The following is a 20972-nucleotide window of genomic DNA, read 5'->3' as shown; positions in this document are numbered from 1 at the left end:
TCCTCCAATTGCCTGTTCCCATATGATAGAGAAACGAAAGAATGTGTTTCATGCTGTCTCACAATGTTTATATTATTTTAAAGATAAATGAGTGGATCATTTTCATTCTCAGCATCCATCCCCCAAAATGGGAACCACACTTAATTGCTTTCATATGTATGACTTCTATTCCTCCCCACCTCTCCTGTCACTGGCTTATAAACGTAGCTTCTGAAGCGTGAAGTACATGACTATCAATAACATCCTTTCTTCCTTCAATAAAAGCATCCTGACTACTCCTTAAGTGGCTGGCACTGGGTATGAAATAAAGCCAAATTAGAATCAGATTCAGAAATTAGAAAATTGTATTTACGGGGGGGAAATGCAGAGGTTATCTTTTTAGTACAAGCACCAGGTTATATTTCCTCACATTGCTGGTGCCCAGTGCAGTGCCCAAAGTCTGGCAAGCAGTAAATGCTTAACAAATGTTGATCAACACAGATGACAAGATACAAAGGAAAAAGAATGATAGCTTCAATTTCATTAAATATACAACTTCCAGAAATTAAATAGATAAAACCACACTCAAACTAAAAGACAATAAACTGGAAAAATATTCACATTAACTATGATGAAAGATTTAAAGCTTTGATATATTAAAAGGTCATAGAAATGATTTTTTAAAAGCCTGTAAGTTCACTCTGTCCTGAGATAAATGGACAACAAATATGAGCAATTAACAAAAATGAAGAGTGATAAGCCTGTAGAAAAAATGTTCAGCTTCACTGATAATAAAGAAATGCTAACCTAAGTAATGAAATATCATTTCCATGATCAAAATTTAAAAGTTGAACAGGTAGTAAAAATTCCTAATGCTAGCAAGGGTATAGTAAAGAACTCTTATACCCCAAATATGAATTTGTACAGCCGTCCTTTGACAGGTTGTCCACAAAAACACCCAGAAGTAGAAAACATCTAGGCCCTGCAGCAAAATGTAGATAAGAATTCATTGCCCTAGTACAACAAAGCAGAATTTCAAAGCCAAGAACCTAGACTTTAGGCCTAGATGATACTTGCTGAATAGCCAAGCAATTGCCTTATATGTTGAGGGAGGAGAGCCATAAAGGGTAAGACCCTACAATTCTAATCTCCTCTGACCTGGCTGAGATGTTACTTCGCTTTTAGACCAAGACTACTAAAGTTCAGTGTATTTCCAAGAGATACAAGGAAAGCAAGCAGGAGCAAACTGAGCTGCATCACTTTCTGGTATACATTCTGCCCACTGCTTCAGGGCTAAGCCAACACCACGTCCCCATTTGGGCCTGTCTTTGAACCTGCACTCAGCTCCTGGTGCAGGTATCCATTTCCTTAAGAGTGTTGATACTCTGCAACTTAGTAGTTCACTCTTAAGATTGAATCTAGCTTAAGGAAACAGTAAAAAATATAGAACAGGCTGGGCGCGGTGGCTCATGCCTGTAATCCTAGCTCTTTGGGAGGCCGAAGGGGGGTGGATTACCTGAGCTCGGGAGTTTGAGACCAGCCTGGGTAACATGGTGAAACCCCATCTCTACTAAAATCCAAAAAACAGCCGGGCATGATGGTGCACACCTGTAATCCCAGCTACTCGGGAGGCTGAGGCGGGAGAATTGCTTGAACCCAGGAGACAGAGGTTGCAGTAAGCTGAGATTGCGCCTCCAGCCTGGACGACAGAGCAAGACTCTGTCTCAAAAAAGAAAGAGAGAAAGAAAGAAAGAAATATATATGTGTAAAACAATGTGATGTGAAGCCTTGTTCAAAACATGATTATTTATGGGTAAGTGAATAATGCTGGTATAATCTGTTGTCAGTCTAGAGGAAAACATGTAGAATCTAACCTTGCACAATATTGTGAAAAACAAAATACACTGGATAATTAAAGAGATGATTTGGTTCAAACTTGCAATAAGGAGAATGTTCATTAATAAGGACCTTCTAAAAGAAATGGAAGCGAGCTGGATTTTATGGAAGCAGATAAACAAGGGAGCCATCCTTGAGTCATGAGAAAAGATGGAGACAGACTTTATCTGAGTCCTTGAGGAAGGATGGAGGTGGGTCTTATTTCTCAACCATCCCTACTTTCCAGGAACACAGGGCTCAGAATTCAACACTGTTGATGTACAAAAATAAAATCCAGTAGATATTGGATTTTAATATTAAAAATAGAAACAAATAGTAGAATAAAATTTAGAAGAATACTAATAGAATCTTGAGATAAAGAAAATCTAATTTAGGCTGGGTGTGGTGGCTCATGCCTATAATCCCAACACTTGAGAGGCCAAGGCGGGCAGATCGCTTGAGCCCAAGAGTTCAAGACCAGACTGGGCATCATGGCAAAAACCATGGTGAAACCCTGTCTCCACAAGAAAGAAGGAGAGAAAGAGAAAAATAGAGAAAGAGAGAGAGAGAAGAAAATCTAATTTAAACAAGAAAGGAAGTCTACAAGTAATGAAAATATATATTGATTATTAAAATATTTCATCTTGCTGACGATGCCATAAATACATTCAAAAGATAAATCATGGAAAGGTAAAATATTTGCAATCCACATGCCAGATAAGGGTTAAAAACTTTCCATGAGTGTCAGAGAAAAGAAACAATCCGATAGAAAAATGCATACAGGTTATGATAAGGCAGTTTACAGAGATGCATATCTGAATGCTGAACCTCGCCACAGGAATAAAAAGTAAAATAAACTGATTCCATCTTTTAACTCAATTTGGCAGAAATTTAAAAGCTAAAATAGCCAATGGTGGCAAGAAGAAATGAACCTTCTCATACATTGCTGGTTAGGGCTTTGAATTGCCACCACCTTTGGAAAACCAACTGGCTATACCTACCTATATTAATATTAAAACCTACTTTTGCCAGGCATGGTGGCTCACGCCTGTAATCCCAATACTTAGGGAGGCTGAGATGGGTGGATCACCTGAAGTCAGGAGTTCGAGACCAACCTGGCCAACATGGTGAAACCTCCTCTCTACTAAAAATACAAAAATCAGCCGGGCCTGGTGGTGGGCGCCTATAATCCCGGCTACTCGGGAGGCTGAGGCAGGAGACTCACTTGAGCCAGGGGGGCAGAGGTTGCAGTGAGCCAAGATCGCGCCACTGCAGTCCAGCCTGGGCAACAGTGAAACTCCATGTCAAAAAAAAAAACAACAACAAAAAAAACCCTACTTTTAAAAATCTGGCCCATATATCCAATATATGAGGATATACCAAAGGATGCATGTTCTCTGTTACTGAACATTTATATGTGTGCGTATATTTATATCAGTGAGGTGAATGCTTATGTAAAGAAACCCACCAGGTTGGGCGGGCAGCATGGAGGAGTAGGGAGAAGTTGTGTTAACTGTTTCTATGTACTTTTTTGCATTCCTTCACTGGTTACAGTTAGTGCAAGTTATTTTGGTAATTATTAAAGAAGAAAGTAATTTTTAAAACTTCCATAAAAAGAAATGCTTGAAAATAACTAATAAAGTATTATAACATACCTAAATGTCAAACAGCAGAGGAATATTAAATAGTGCTATATCCACAGTACATAATCTTATAAAACCACTAAAATGTTACATTGACAGTGATCTTATAAAAAGTATAGGGGAAGGTTAGTTATAATGTTAAGTGAAAAAGTAAGCTCCATTATGATTCTGAACTTGCAAAACAATTTTTCATGGCATGAAAGATGGGAGGAAAACAGTAATAGTAGTTACCTTTGGGGGCTGGATGAGAGATCAATTTCTACTTTTCTGGGTTTAAAAAAAAATTCCATAAGAAAAAAGTGTCTTAAAATAATAAAAATACGTTGCATCTTTTTTTTTTCTGGCTTGAAATTCTTTTTTTTTTTAATTATACTTTAAGTTCTAGGGTACTTAAAGTACCCTAGAGGCAGCTCTTTAGTGGACACTGAAGAAGCCAAAACAAAGTCAGAAAATGTCCTCCACAATCAAGCTGCTAAAGTTGATAAAGATGGTAACAAAGTGAATTGCTAATCCCACGTTTGTGGATCTCATTTTCATTTGTTTCATATTTGATTATGTTTATATTTATGCTTAAAATTACCCCCAAAATTGGAAACTTCAGGAGGAAAAAAGCTAAATTTTTCCTTGTGGATGTAACCTGAACAACTATAGAAAAGAAGTCAATTTACTCGAATAAAGAAGAAAACATATAAATGGGGAGTCAGATACAATTAGAGCCCAAAGAAAACTGTTTGAATGTTTCCAATGTTATCATTATCATATCATAAATTCTTTTTTCTTTTTTATTTTTTATTATACTTTTAAGTTCTAGGGTACATGTGCACAACATGCAGGTTTGTTACATATGTATACATGTGCCATGTTGGTGTGCTGCACCCATTAACTCGTCATTTACATTAGGTATTTCTCTTAATGCTATCCCTCCCCCAGACCCCACCCCACAACAGCCCGGTGTGTGATGTTCCCCGCCCTGCATCCAAGTGATCTCATTGTTCAATTCCCACCTATGAGTGAGAACATGCGGTGTTTGTTTTCTGTCCTTGCCATGGTTTGCTCAGAATGATGGTTTCCAGCTGCATCCATGTCCCTACAAAGGACACGAACTCATTCTTTTTTATGGCTGCATAGTATTCCATGGTGTATATATGCCACATTTTCTTAATCCAGTCTATCATTGATGGACATTTGGGTTGGTTCCAAGTCTTTGCTATTGTGAGTAGTGCCGCAATAAACATACGTGTGCATGTGTCTTTATAGCAGCATGATTTATAATCCTTTGGGTATATACCCAGTAATGGGATTGCTGGGTCAAATGGTACTTCTAGTTCTAGATCCTTGAGGAATCGCCACACTGTCTTCCACAATGGTTGAACTAGTTTACACTCCCACCAACAGTGTAAAACTGTTCCTATTTCTCCACATCCTCTCCAGCATCTGTTGTTCCCTGACTTTTTAATGATCTCCATTCTAACTGGTGTGGTATCTCATTGTGGTTTTGATTTGCATTTCTCTGATGACCAGTGATGATGAGCATTTTTTCACGTGTCTGTTGGCTGCATAAATGTCTTCTTTTGAGAAGTGTCTGTTCATCTCCTTTGCCCACTTTTTGATGGGGTTGTTTTTTTCTTGTAAATTTGTTTAAGTTCTTTGTAGATTCTGGATATTAGCCCTTTGTCAGATGTGAAGATTGCAAAATTTTTCTCCCATTCTGTAGGTTGCCTGTTCACTCTGATGGTAGTTTCTTCTGCTGTGCAGAAGCTCTTTAGTTTAATTAGATCCCATTTGTTTATTTTGGCTTCTGTTGCCATTGCTTTTGGTGTTTTAGTCATGCAGTCCTTGCCCATGCCTATGTCCTGAATGGTATTGCCTAGGTTTGCTTCTAAGGTTTTTATGGTTTTAGGTCTAACATGTAAGTCTTTAATCCATTTTGAATTAATTTTTGTATAAGGTGTAAGGAAGGGATCCAGTTTCAGCTTTCTACATATGGCTAGTCAGTTTTCCCAGCACCATTTATTAAATAGGAAATCCTTTCCCCATTTCTTGTTTTTGTCAGGTTTGTCAAAGATCAGATGGTTGTAGATGTGTGGTGTTATTTCTGAGGCCTCTGTTCTGATCCATTGGTCTGTATCTCTGTTTGGGTACCAGTACCATGCTGTTTTGGTTACTATAGCCTTGTAGTATAGTTTGAAGTCAGGTAGCGTGATGTCTCCAGCTTTGTTCTTTTTGCTTAGGATTGCCTCGGCAATGCGGACTCTTTTTTGGTTCCATATGAACTTTAAAGTAGCTTTTTCTGATTCTGTGAAGAAAGTCATTGGTAGCTTGATGGGGATGGCATTGAATCCATAAACTACCTTGGGCAGTATGGCCATTTTCACGATATTGATTCTTTCTATCCATAAGCATGGAATGTTCTTCCATTTGTTTGTGTCCTCTTTTATTTCGTTGAGCAGTGGTTTTTAGTTCTCCTTGAAGAGGTCCTTCACATCCCTTGTAAATTGGATTCCTAAGTATTTTATTCTCTTTGAAGCAATTGTGAATGGGAGTTCACTCATGATTTGGCTCTCTGTTTGTCTGTTATTGGTGTATAGGAATGCTTGTGGGTTTTGCACCTTGATTTTGAATCCTGAGGCTTTGCTAAAGTTGCTTATCAGCTTAAGGAGATTTTGCACTGAGATGATGGGATTTTCTAAATATACAATCATGTCATCTGCAAACAGGGACAATTTTACTTCCTCTTTTCCTAATTGAATACCCTTTATTTCTTTCTCCTGCCTGATTGCCCTGGCCAGAACTTCCAACACTATGTTGAATAGGAGTGGTGAGAGAGAGTATTCTTGTCTTGTGCCAGTTTTCAAAAGGAATGCTTCTAGTTTTTGCCCATTCAGTATATTGGCTGTGGGTTTGTCATAAATAGCTCTTATTATTTTGAGATACATTCCATCAATACCTCGTTTATTGAGAGTTTTTAGCCTGAAGGACTGTTGTATTTTGTTGAAGGCCTTTTCTGCATCTATTGAGATAATCATGTGATTTTTTGTCTTTGGTTCTGTTTATGTGATGGATTACATTTATTGATTTGTGTATGTTGAACCAGCCTTGCATCCCACGGATGAAGCCAACTTAATCGTGGTGGATAGCCTTTTTCATATGCTGCTGGATTCAGTTTGCCAGTATTTTATTGAGGATTTTTGCATCGATGGATATTGGTCTAAACTTCTCTTTTTTTGTTGTGTCTCTGCCAGGCTTTGGTATCAGGATGATGCTGGCCTCATAAAATGAGTTAAGGAGGATTCCCTCTTTTTCTATTCATTGGAATAGTTTCAGAAGGAATGGTACCAGCTCCTCTTTGTACCTTTGGTAGAATTTGGCTGTGAATCCGTCTGGTCCTGGACTTTTTTTGGTTGGTAGGCTATTAATTATTGCCTCAATTTCAGAGTCTGTTATTGGTCTATTCAGAAATTCAACTTCTTCCTGGTTTAGTCTTGGGAGGGTGTATGTGTCCAGGAATGTATCCATTTCTTCTAAATTTTCTAGCTTATCTGCGTAGAGGTGTTTATAGTATTCTCTGATGGTAGTTTGTATTTCTGTGGGATCGGTGGTGATGTGCCCTTTATCATTTTTTATTGCATATATTTGATTCTTCTCTCTTTTATTCTTTATTAGTCTAGCTAGCAGACTATCTGTTTTGTTGATCTTTTCAAAAACTAGCTCCTGGATTTACTGATTTTTTTTCAAGAGTTTTTTGTATCTCTATCTCTTTCAGTTCTGCTCTGATCTTAGTTATTTCTTGCCTTCTGCTAGCTTTTGAATTTGTTTGCTATTGCTTCTCTAGTTCTTTTTATTGTGATGTTAGGGTGTCAATTTTAGGTATTTCCTGCTTTTTCTTGTGGGCATTTAGTGCTATAAATTTCCCTCTACACACTGCTTTAAATGTGTCCCAGAGATTCTGGTATGTTGTGTCTTTGTTCTCATTGGTTTCAAAGAACATCTTTATTTCTGCCTTCATTTCGTTATTTACCCAGTAGTCGTTCAGAAGCAGGTTGTTCAGTTTCCATGTAGTTGTTTGGTTTTGAGTGAGTTTCTTAATCCTGAGTTCTAATTTGATTGCACTGTGGTCTGAGAGACAGTTTGCTGTGATTTCTGTTCTTTTACATTTGCTGAGGAGTGCTTTACTTCCAACTATGTGGTCAAGTTTGGAATAAGTGTGATGTGGTGCTGAGAAGAATGTATATTCTGTTGATTTGGGGTGAAGAGTTCTGTAGATGTCTATTAGGTCCACTTGGTGCAGAGCTGAGTTCAAGTTCTGGATATCCTTGTTAACCTTCTGTCTCATTGATCTGTCTAATGTTGACAGTGGGGTGTTAAAGTCTCCCATTATTATTGTGTGGGAATCTAAGTCTCTTTGTAGGTCTCTAAGGACTTGCTTTATGAATCTGGGTGCTCCTGTGTTGTATGCATATATATTTAGGATAGTTAGCTCTTCTTGTTGAATTGATCCCTTTACCATTATGTAATGGCCTTCTTTGTCTCTTTTGATCTTTGTTGGTTTAAAGTCTGTTTTATTAGAGACTAGGATTGCAATCCCTGCTATTTTGTTGTTGTTGTTTTCCATTTGCTTGGTAGATCTTCCTCCATCCCTTTATTTTGAGCCTATGTGTGTCTCTGCACGTGAGATGGGTCTCCTGAATACAGGACACTGATGGGTCTTGACTCTTTATCCAATTTGCCAGTCTGTGTTCTTTTAATTGGGGCATTTAGCCCATTTACATTTAAAGTTAATATTGTTATGTGTGAACTTGATCCTGTCATTATGATGTTAGCTGGTTATTTTGCTCGTTAGTTGATGCAGTTTCTTCCTAGCCTCGATGGTCCTTACATTTTGGCATGTTTTTGCAATGGCTGGTACCGGTTGTTCCTTTCCATGTTTAGTGCTTCCTTCAGGGTCTCTTGTAAGGCAGGCCTGGTGGTGACAAAATCTCTCAGCATTTGCTTGTCTATAAAGGATTTTATTTCTCCTTCACTTATGAAGCTTAGTTTGGCTGGATATGAAATTCTGGGCTGAAAATTATTTTCTTTAAGAATGTTGAATATTGGCCCCCACTCTCTTCTGGCTTGTAGAGTTTCTGCTGAGAGATCTGCTGTTAGTCTGATGGGCTTCCCTTTGTGGGTAACCCAACATTTCTCTCTGGCTGCCCTTAACATTTTTTCCTTCATTTCAACCTTGGTGAATCTGACAATTATGTATCTTGGGGTTGCTCTTCTCGAGGAGTATCTTTGTGGCATTCTCTGTATTTCCTGAATTTGAATGTTAGCCTGCCTTGCTAGGTTGGGGAAGTTCTCCTGGATAATATCCTGAAGAGTGTTTTCCAACTTGGTTCCATTCACCCTGTCACTTTCAGGTATACCAGTCAAACTTAGATTTGGTCTTTTCACATAGTCCCATATTTCTTGGAGGCTTTGGTGATTTCTTTTTATTCTTTTTTTCCCCTAAACTTCTCTTCTTGCTTCATTTCATTCATTTGATCTTCAATCACTGATACCCTTTCTTCCACTTGATTAAATCGGCTAATGAAGCTTGTGCATGCGTCATGTAGTTCTCGTGCCATGGTTTTCAGCTCCATCAGGTCATTTAAGGTCTTCTCTATGCTGTTTATTCTAGTTAGCCATTCATCTAATCTTTTTTCAAGGTTTTTAGCCTCCTTGCAATGGGTTCGAACATCCTCCTTTAGCTTGGAGAAGTTTGTTATTAACGACCTTCTGAAGCCTACTTCTGTCAACTCGTCAAAGTCATTCTCCGTCCAGCTTTGTTCCGTTGCTGGTGAGGAGCTGCAATCCTCTGGAGAAGAGGTGATCTGGTTTTTAGAATTTTCAGCTTTTCTGCTCTGGTTTCTTCCCATCTTTGTGATTTTATCTGCCTTTCGTCTTTGATGATGGTGACATACAGATGGGGTTTTGGTGTGGATGTCCTTTCTGTTGATGTTGATGCTACTCCTTTCTCTTTGTTAGTTTTCCTTCTAACAGTCAGGATCCTCAGCTGCAGGTCTGTTGGAGTTTGCTGGAGGTCCATTCCATACCCTATTTGCCTGAGTATCACCAGTGGAGGCTGCAGAACAGCAAATATTGCAGAACACCAAACGTTGCTGCCTGATCCTTCCTCTGGAAGCTTTGTCTCGGAGGGGCACCTGGCTGTATGAGGTGTCAGTCGGCCCCTACTGGGAGGTGTCTCCAAGTTAGGCTACTCGGGGGTCAGGGACCCACTTGAGGAGGCAGTCTGTTCGTTCTCAGAGCTCAAACTCTGTGCTGGGAGAACCACTGCTCTCTTCAAAGCTGTCAGACAGGGACGTTTAAGTCTGCAGAAGTTTCTGCTGCCTTTTGTTCAGCTATGCCCTGCCCTCAGAGGTGGAGTTTACAGAGGCAGGCAGGCCTCCTTGAGCTGCGGTGGGCTCCACCCAGTTCAAGCTTCCTGGACGCTTTGTTTACCTAGTCAAGCCTCAGCAATGGCAGATGCCCCTCCCCCAGCCTGGCTGCTGCTTCGCAGTTTGATCTTGGACTGCTGCGCTAGTAGTGAGCAAGGCTCCATGGGCATGGGACCCACTGAGCCAGGCGTGAGATATAATCTCCTGGTGTGCTATTTGCTAAGACTGTTGGAAAAGCATAGTATTAGGGCAGGAGTGTCCCGATTTTCCAGGTACCCTTGGAAACAGCTTCCTTTGGCTAGGAAAGGGAAATTCCCTGACCCCTTGCACTTCCAGGGTAAGGTGATTCCCTGCCCTGCTTCGGCTCACCCTCTGTGGGCTGCACCCACTGTCCAAGCAGTCCCAATGAGAGGAACCAAGTACCTCAGTTGGAAATGCAGAAATCACCCATCTTCTGCATCGATCATGCTGGGAGCTGTAGACTGGAGCTGTTCCTATTCGGCCATCTTGGAATGATCAAAATACGTTGTGTCTTCTAAATCATGCTAGTATCTATGTGAAGAAAGTCTGTGACTTAAATTTTAATCAGATGCTTCCATGGTTTGGAAACCAAATAGCAAAGCTATGAACATATGCAGATAGATGCCCCAAAACATTTTGTATTGGAAAAAACATTAAGGCATCAATGTAGAGAAAAAAGATGTTTTTAACAGGAAAATAAAATTCATGGAGAGAAGATTAATTTGAGCTTTTGCAAAAGATCTCTTGAGCATTGAAAATAACATACATTATAACATTTATAAGGCAAACAATTTACTTTAAATATTTCTGCATAGTGTATTAAGATTCTGATCTTGTATTCCATTTTTTCCAGTGATCCTACATTGTAAAGTTTCTTTTCTATTAACTGCAGGAAGTAATGGCTGAACACAATCCCCAGTATCTCATTGAGCTAAATGGAAATAGACCACCAGAGGAGCTCTTTATGGTGAGTGCAGTGTTCAGCAGGAATGCTTCACAGTGTGGAAAATTTAAAAGCTATTGACAGTATTGTACTTCTTTTAATAAACAGAAGTATGTTTATATTTAAGCACCATTTATCTTTGAACAATTTGTCTTGACACTTAAAATTTTGATGTTCTGTTTATTCATCTGTCCATTTAAAAATCAAAACTACATTTGAATTTAAAATCTCTGTCAAAAGGTGCCTCACAGAAAAGTAAAAGCAATGGTAACCAAAAGCACACGAGAAGATGCTGAACATCATTAGTCATTAGGGAAAGGCAGGTCAAAACCATAATGGGGAACCCCTTTTACCTTCTAGGATGACCAAAGTAAAAACAAACAAACAAACACAAAACAGAAAATAAAAAGTGTTGGTGAGGATGCAGAGAAATTGGAACCCAAAAATGTTTTACAAAAATAATTCAATAATACAAAAATGTAGTCGTTATTTCTTAAATGTCAAATAAGTGTCTGGCATTATAATGGGCTCTAGGGATAAAGATAGGAAGGAGGCAGAAGGGTTCACACGTCTCTCAGCTCATGCAGTATCCAATATGTTGGGGAAAATAAATCTCTAGAGAGCAGTTTTGTTACAGTCGGGGATACACATGCATGGTATTATAGGAGTTCATGGCATAAAGACAAAACCTAGTCTAGTAAGGAGGACCACCAGTCTGAAACTATGTTTAAATAGAAACGTAAAGGACTAGTAAGAACTAGACCTTGAAGACAAGGGTAGGTGAGGGAAGTGGGACAGTGTTCTATGCTGAGGGAAGAGTCTGTGTCAAGGCCCCAGAGGCCAGAAAGAGCATAGTGAGTTGCAAGAACTGAATGTAGGACTGGAACATAGGAGGATTGGGTAGGAGGGGTAGAATAGAGCCACGACTAGAAATTAGAAGGGATTGCACCAAGAAAGACCTTGTAAACTGTAGTTAGGAGTTTAGACCTCAACATGAGGGAATAGGCAGCCAGGAAAAGGTTTTAAGCCATAAAGTACAAATGATCCTATTTCTGTTTGAAAAAGATCACTCCATTCCACGTGAGGATAAAACAAAAGGAGAATCAAATTCGTGGTAGGAAAACTAGTTTTGGCTTTTGCCATCAATCAGGTATGAGATAGTGGCCTAACCTAGGGTAGTGACCACAGGAATGGACAGAAAAGGACAGATCTGAGAGACATTTAAGAAATCTACTTGACAGGACTTGATGAGCAACTTAATATGGGAATTAAGGGAGAGAGAAAAGTCAAAGATAATGCCCAGATTTCTGGCTTGATCTGATTGCTGGCAACACGGTAACAGTGCATGCTAGTGGTGGAGCCACCTCAGGGAGAAGCTCCTCACTTGAAACATGCTCTTGCCAAGATCACCTGTGATCTCATGACCAAAGCCACTGCTCATTTTTCAGTCTTCATCTAATTCAATCTTTAATAGAAGCAGCATTTGACACAACAGATCAAGTCTTTTTTTCTGCACCCTTCTTTCCTTGGCTTCTTGGGCCCCACACCACAATATTTCCATTACACCTCACTGCACACTCCAATTCTCTAACCTGCAGTGTTGCAGGACCCCAAAATTCACAAGGCATGAGCTCTTCTCTGTTTACCCTCACTTGTTAAGAGACTTCATTCAGTCGGTAGCTTTAGATATCATCTCACCACTGACATCTCTTAAATTCATGATACTATATCAGATCTTTCCCCTGAATTCCACACTTGTATACTTAATGGCTGCTCAACTGCTGTTTTTCCAATTGGATGTCTACTAGTCATTTCGGATTTAAGTGTGCAAAATAGAGCTTCACCACCACCACCCTACCCCCAATGTGCTTCTCCCACCATTCTCCTTTTTCGGTAAATGCAAAAACCACCCAGCCAGTTGCTTTCCTTGACTTTTTTTTCTCACATCCCACATCCCATTCACCAGCATATACAGCAGGCTTCTCCTTCAAAATATGGCCAGAATTCTACCACTTTTTACTACCTGGGACACACTTTCCTCAAGGTAGAGGGCAGAAGCTCCAAGGTGTCTGACTGGAACTTGCCAAGCTTGTGAAGGCCCCCATGGGAGCTGGTACTCTGCACTTCTACCGACGTTCCATTGGCAGAGCAGGCTACATGGAGAAGCTCGACATTAGTGGAATAAGGAAGTGTACTCCACCCAGAATGAATTAGGGAATTAACCAGTGAAGGTTTGCATTGTAACACAATCTATCACAGGCTACCACACACCATCAGAATTTTGGCTATCTCACTATCTCCCATCTCATGATCTATGTGCTGGCCTCTTTTATTTTTCCAGATTCTTCCACGTAGTGTCTGCATTAATTTCCTGGGGTTGCCATACCAAAGTACCACAAACTGGTGGATTAAATGACAGAAATGTATTCTCTCACAGTTGTGGAGGCTAAAAGTCCAAAATCAAAGTGTTGGCAGTACCATGCTCCTTCCAAAGGCTCTTGGGGAGACTCTATTTTTGTTTCTTTCAGCTTCTGGTAGCTACCGGCATTTCTTGACTTATGGCAGCATAACTCCAATATCTGCCTCCATCTTCATATGGCAATCATCCCTTTGCCTGAAGAGGTCCCAGATACCAAGACCTCTAAGAACATGAATATCTGGGGACCGTAAGGGCAGACTGTTATCAGTTGAAATGTGTCCCTCAAAAACATATGTTGAAACCCTGAAGTCCAATACCTGTGAATGTGACCTTATTTGGAAATAAGGTCTTTGCCTATAGATTAGGAGAAGAGACTCAGACACACAGGGAGAAGATGGCTCTGTGACAACAGAGGCAGAGATTGGAGTGATGCATATACAAGCCAAGACATACCAAGGATTGTCAGCAAACAGCCAGAGGCCAGATGAAGCAAGCAAAGATTCAACCCAGAGTCAGGGGGAGCATGGGCTTGACTCATAAGCCCATCACTGTTTCAGAATATTTGAGATATTCAGATGCCAATGTAGTTAAATATCTGTTCTTTAAATCTAGATTGTTATGAGTCGACTTAAATATCTGAACCTAAAAAGAGCAGCTGTTATAACCAAACTTCAGGGTGCAGAGGAAGAAATTAATGACACAATGGAAAATGTAAGTTATATGGAACTGTTTGAAAGTCTAGTTTTCAATGTATGTTGTGGGCAGGGTGCAGTGGCTCACACCTGTAATCCCATGGGAGGATCGCTGGAGCCCAGGAGTCTGAGACCAGCCTGGACAACCTAGTGAGCAACCATCCTAAAAAAAAAAAAAAAGAAAGAAAGAAAGAAAAAGAAAAGAAAGAAAAGAAAAGATTAGCCAGGTGTGGTGGTATGCACCTGTAGTCTCAGCTACCCAGGAGCTGAGATGGGAGGATTGCTTGAGCCCAGGAGGTTAAGGCTACAGTGAGCCAAGATCATGCCATTGCACTCCAGCCTGAGCACCAGAGCCAGATACTATCTCAAAAAATATATATATATAAAATATATATTCATATATTTATTTATTTTTTCATAAATATTTATTCGTCTATGTAAATATATTCGTCTATGTAAATATATATTTATTCATATATATTCATATATACATATATATTTATTCATATATACATAAATATATATATTAATTCATATATATGTATGTTGTGGCCTTAATTTGTATTCTTTTATAAAAATGGATTTGATTTCTGGGAAGAAGCTGTAATATTAGCACAATATCGTTTTAGACATTAGACACAACACAAATTTTGAAACAAAGAAAATCATAACGATTAAACGTAGGAACAATGAAAAAGAAAGAAATCCAAGTTCAGTTTAAAAGTTTGCAGCACCAAAGAATGTGAAGACATAAAAGTTCTTAACTCTATTTCTTTAATCATTCAACCAAATTTTTTTAAGTAACTAATGTGTTCCTGATGCTGATGTGCTACGTATGTGATGGGTATCAAATTATAACTGCCAGTTGCCAAAAGTGCCACAGGGAGTTTTAATTGGAGGATTTGATCTATTCCGAGAAGTTCAGTTTCACCTATATGAGTAGAAATTTTTTTTTTTTTTTTTTTTTTTTTTTTGAGACGGAGTCTCGCTGTGTCACCCAGGCTGGAGTGCAGTGGCGCGATCTCGGCTCACTGCAAGCTCCGCCTCCCGGGTTTACGCCATTCTCCTGCCTCAGCCTCCGAGTAGCTGGGACTACAGGCGCCCGCCACCACGCCCGGCTAGTTTTTTGTATTTTTTTAGTAGAGACGGGGTTTCACCATGTTAGCCAGGATGGTCTCGATCTCCTGACCTCGTGATCCACCCGCCTCGGCCTCCCAAAGTGCTGGGATTACAGGGTTGAGCCACCACGCCCGGCCTGAAATTATTTTTAAAAAACGGATACCAGGGCTGGGCACAATGGCTCATGCCTATAATGCCAGCACTTTGGGAGGCTGAAATGGAAGGATCGCTTGAGCCCAGGAGTTTGAGACCAGCCTGGGACATAGCAAGACCCTGGTCCTACAAAAAATAAAAAAAAACTTGGGGCGGGGTTCCAAGATGGCCGAATAGAAACACCTCCAGTCTGCAGCTCCCAGCGGGATGGATGCAGAAGATGGGTGATTTCTGCATTTCCAACTGAGGTACCTGGTTCATCTCACTGGGACTGGTTAGACAGCAGGTGCAGCCCACAGAGCGTGAGCCAAAGCAGGGCAGGGTGTCGCTTCACCCGGGAAGCACAAGGGGTCAGGGGATTTCCCTTTCCTAGCCAAGGGAAGCTGTGACAGACTGTACCTGGGAAAAACGGGACACTCCCCCCGGAAATACTGTGCTTTTCCAGCAGTCTTAGCAAACGGCAGACCAGGAGTTACTATTCCGCGCCTATCTCAGCAGGTCCCATGCCTATGGAGCCTTGCTCACTGCTAGCGCAGCAGTCTGAGATTGAATTATGAGGCAACACAGTTTTGGTTCATATGCAACCAAAAAAGAGCCCGCATTGCCAAGGCAATCCTAAGCAAAAAGAACAAAGCTGGAGACATCACGCTACCTGACTTCAAACGATACAAGGACACAGTAACCAAAACAGCATGGTACTGGTACCCAAACAGAGATATAGACCAATGGATCAGAACAGAGGCCTCAGAAATAACACCACACATCTACAACCATCTGATCTTTGACGAACCTGACAAAAACAAGAAATGGGGAAAGGATTCCCTATTTAATAAATGGTGCTGGGAAGACTGGCTAGCCATATGTAGAAAGCTGAAACTGGATCCCTTCCTTACACCTTATACAAAAATTAATTCAAAATGGATTAAAGACTTACATGTTAGACCTAAAACCATAAAAACCCTAGAAGCAAACCTAGGCAATACTATTCAGGACATAGGCATGGGCAAGGACTTCATGACTAAAACACCAAAAGCAGTGGCAACGCAAGCCAAAATAGACAAATGGGATCTAATTAAAGAGCTTCTGCACAGCAAAATAAACTACCATCAGAGTGAACAGGCAACCTACAGAATGGGAGAAAAGTATTGCAATCTTCACATCTGACAAAGGGCTAATATCCAGAATCTACAAAAAACTTAAACAAATTTACAAGAAAAAAACAACCCCATTAAAAAGTGGGCAAAGGAGATGAACAGACACTTCTCAAAAGAAGACATTTTTGCAGCCAACAGATACATGAAAAAATGCTCATCATCACTGGTCATCAGAGAAATGCAAATCAAAACCACAATGAGATACCACACCAGTTAGAATGGCAATCATTAAAAAGTCAGGAAACAAGAGGTGTTGGAGAGGATGTGGAGAAATAGGAACAGTTTTACACTGTTGGTGGGAGTGTAAACTAGTTCAACCATTATGGAAGACAGTGTGGCAATTCCTCAAGGATCTAGAACTAGAAGTACATTTGACCCAGCAATCCCATTACTGGGTATATACCCAAAGGATTATAAATTAGGCTGCTGTAAAGACACATGCACACGTATGTTTATTGTGGCACTATTCACAACAGCAAAGACTTGGAACCAACCCAAATGTCCATCAATGATAGACCAGATTAAGAAAATGTGGCACATATACACCATGGAATACTATGCAGCCATAAAAAAGGATGAGTTCGTGTCCTTTGTAGGGACATGGATGCAGCCGGAAACCATCATTCTCAGCAAACTATGGCAAGGACAGAAAACAAACACCTCATGTTCTCACTCATAGATGGGAATTGAACAATGAGAACACTTAGACCCAGGGCAGAGAACATCACACACCGGGGCCTGTCATGGGGTGTGGGGCTGGAGGAGGGATAGCGTTAGGAGAAATACCTAATGTAAATGACGAGTTGATGGGTGCATCAAACCACCATGGCACATGTATACATGTGTAATAAACCTGCATGTTGTGCACATGTACCCTAAAACTTAAAGTATAATAAAAAATAAAAAATAATTAACCAGGCATGATAGCACATGCCCATAATCCCAGCTATTTGAGAGGCTGAGGTGGGGGGATCAACTGAGCCTAGAGGTTAAGGCTGCAGTGAACCATGATTGTGCCACTGCACTCCAGTCTACGTGATAGGGCAAGACCCTGTCTCAAAAATAAAAATAAAATAAAAACCAAAATATATGCCATGATCATAAATAGATATAATTCAAATTTTAAAATCTTTGAAGAAAGCGGTCATTCTGTTATCCCGTATCATAACAAGATCTCAGTGGGTCCACATAACTGGAATACAAGCTGGGACCTCTGCAATATGAACTGGTGCTGAAGAGGAAGAAAAGTGAGCTTGGTCAGAGCAGAGGCTGGGAAAAATAAAGTGGGTACTGAGGCCTCCTGATCTAGGTCGTCACTGAAGGAAAGAGAAAAAGTATCTATAAAACCTGCACGAAATTTCTGGCCAGAAGGTTTGTCCTTAGAAAGCATTGCATGCATGGGGCATAGGTGTAAGGTTGTAGTTCATAAGCTGTATGACTAACTAGGTGGACCTGCCTCCTTTTTCATAAAAGGGACGAAGATATGGCTGTGTACGCTGGAGTCATTATTCATATCCCTTAAGTAGCATTTCTACCTGGCAGTCAAGCCCACCTCAAAAGAATCACCTGGGAAGCTTACTACGAATACAAATCCTGAGGCCCGAATCCCAGGCTGATTGAACCAGACTGTCTGGAGATGGAACCTGAAAATGTATTTTTACAAAATCTAGAACAATACCCACTTAAGTCTGAGAACCCCTACTTTAACTCTTGGGACACCAGAGGAGCCTGGTTAATTAAAGTTGATTGATCTACAAGTTCCTATGTTTTTAAAGGACTTTAGATGAATAATCTTCAGCTAAAGGCAGGTGATTTTTAGAGAATCAATATAATAGGAATATTTAAAGCAGTGATTCCCAGCCCTGACTGCAAAATGGGGTCATCTAGGAAGCTTTTTAAACATAACGACGCCGAGGCCAGTTAAAACAGAATTTCTAAGGTAAGGCTCTGTCATTAAGTGAAACAAAACAAAATAGGATATGACATCAAAGGCACAGACTACAAAAGAAAAAATACCAAGAAACTTTTCTGCATCAACACTATGCGTAGAGGCCGGGTGCAGTGGCTCATGCCTATAATCCCAGTACTATGGGAAGCTGAGGCAGGCAGATCACTTGAGGCCAGGGGTTTGAGACCAGCCTGGCCACATGGTGAAACCCCATCTCTACAAAAAAAGGAAAACACATCAATCAATAGAGTAAAAAGACAACCCACAGAAAGGAGAAGAATATTTGAAAATCATATATCTGATAGGGATTAGTATGCAGAATATGTAAAGAACAACTACAACTCCACAACAATAAAAAAAATCCGGTTCAAAAATGGGCAAAGGATTTGAATAGACATTTCTCTAAAGAAGATATATAAATGGCCAATAAGTACATGAAAAGATGCTCAATATCACTAGCCATTAAGGAAATGCAGATCAAAACTACAATAAGATGCCATCTCATATCCACTGGGGTGCTATTATTCAAAAAATGAGAAATAAAAAATGTTGATGAGAAAGGAGAACCCTCTTACATTGTTTGTGGGGATGTAAAATGGTACAGCTGCTGTTTAAAATAGTTTGGTGGTTGCTCAAAAAGTTAAACATAGAATTCTCATCTATCCAGCAATTACCCTTCTAGGCATTTCCCCCAAAGGATTGAAACCAGGAACTCAAACAGATACTTGTACACCAATATTTCTAGCACCTTTATTCACAATAGCCAGAAGGTAGAAATAACCCAATGTCCATCAGTGGATGAACTGATAAACAAAATGTGGAGAGTGTGTGTGTGTGTGTGTGTGTGTGTGTGTGTGTGTGTGTGTGTGTGATGGAATATTATTCAATCTTAAAGAGGAGTAAAATTCTTATATATGATAAAATATCCATGAAAACGTACTAAGTGAAACAAGCTGATACAAAAGGGCAAACAAGTGATTCCACGTATATGAGATACACAGAATAGACAAATTCGTAGAGACAGAATGTAGGGTAGAGGTTACCAGGGGCTGGCGGGGAAGGAGAGTTATTTTATGAGTACAGAGTTCTGTTTGGGATGGTGGAAAAGTTCTGGAAATGAATACAGGGGGTGGTTGCACAACACAGTGAATATACTTAATACCACTGAATTGTATGCTTAAAGGTGGTTACAAAAACAAATTTTATGTGATGTGTATTTTACCACAATTATAAAAACAAAAAGCAAACCCAAAAATCTTCCCTAGGAGATTCTAGTGTGCAGCCAGGGAAGAGAACCACTGGTTTAAAGGGGTAGGAAATGCACAGAGACCTTACTGTAGACTCCAGCATCCTGGTGAAGTGTGAGAGAACTGTAGCCTCTGCTGAGTTGCTGGAGAGGAAGGGCTGTGCAGGTAGATGGGGACATGGGCCTGGGTTTGTGCACTAGGAGGAAGGACAGGGTCAGACTGGCACCTGGCACAGTAGAAGTTTTGGTTTTCGAGTCACATAGACCTGGATTTGAATTCAGCAGTACAGCCTATCAGACCTGTGACTCTGCTTAATCTTGCTGCCCTTTATTCAATGGTATATATTTAAAAAGGGACAACAATCCCTATGGCATCGTGTTATTGTAAATATTACATGAGATTATGCTTTTAAAGTGCCTATAACCAATGGTGATATTTTTAAAAATTTAACAGCTGTATCGTAGGGGCAGGGCTGGCTTCATGAACTTCATACAGGCCCATGTGCTTAGTTTAATTCTCTGCTGCTGCAGTCTTGAAATTCTTACTAATTGTAGAACAAGGGTCCTATAATTTTCATTTTGTTCTGGCCCTGGCAAATTAGTTTGTGCTGTGCACGAGCATTCACCCAATCACAGCAGAGCTGGCAGAAGTGCTGAAGACATTTGCCAGGCATTAACTCTTAGTTGCTGGATCATGGAAAGGTCCAGAGGTTCTTCAGCAAGAGGATGGGTAGGAGTAGAGCTTGAGGGTCGTGGTTATAGTGACCAGCTTTCTTCTGCCCCTGCTCCACTACCTTGGCTGTATCTGGGGTCCCTCACATGCTCCTCTGGTTAAGTCGCTCCAGAAAGTATGCTTCTGGTCTTCTCACTGGGAGAGAGGTGGTGGGAGGGGACCAAGTAGAGTGGGAATGGCTCTGGCACTAGCACCTTGTTTCAAAGACTTCCACTTATACTGTTTTCTGCTCTCCATTTATTCCCCTTCAGAGGTACGTGGTATCACAAGGTCCCATGTCTTTCCAGGGTTTTGCAAAGTGAATCCACTGGCTCCTTGTTGTTCCTACCCCTCCCATACCTATCTTTGCTCCACAGATATTTGGCTTTCTTTCACCTTTCTCTGAGATAAGTCAGTTACCACTCATCTATCTGCTTTCTAACTTAAAAAATTGTGTAGCTCTAGCCAGCCATGATCAGTATCTCTAGTCTCTTCTCCCATTCTCTGTGTCCTCATGAGTTTTATTTCTTTTTTTTATTCTTCTACTGTCATTTTAGTGAGGTTTTAGGAAAGCAGCAAACATAAATTCATGTTTTCAGTCTGCTTTGTTTAACCAGAAGCCAGTCCTGACCATTTTGAAGCCTGTAATATC

General features: G+C 40.3%; 1 protein-coding gene across 1 annotated transcript in view; it reads left to right on the top strand.

Annotated features, from left to right (window-relative positions):
• The window catches only part of AK9 (adenylate kinase 9), a 185071-nt gene that overhangs the window by 30469 nt on the left and 133630 nt on the right, over positions 1-20972 (top strand). Inside the window, exons 9-10 of the mRNA XM_025382428.1 lie at positions 10827-10901; positions 13909-14007. Coding sequence (XP_025238213.1) covers positions 10827-10901; positions 13909-14007 — 174 coding nt within the window. The remainder of the gene's footprint in view (positions 1-10826; positions 10902-13908; positions 14008-20972) is intronic.

Source organism: Theropithecus gelada, chromosome 4 (assembly GCF_003255815.1).
Source record: "Theropithecus gelada isolate Dixy chromosome 4, Tgel_1.0, whole genome shotgun sequence".
NCBI classification, from domain to species: domain Eukaryota; kingdom Metazoa; phylum Chordata; class Mammalia; order Primates; family Cercopithecidae; genus Theropithecus; species Theropithecus gelada.
Note: the sequence above shows the minus strand (reverse complement) of the source record. Positions and strands in the feature narration are given on the sequence as shown.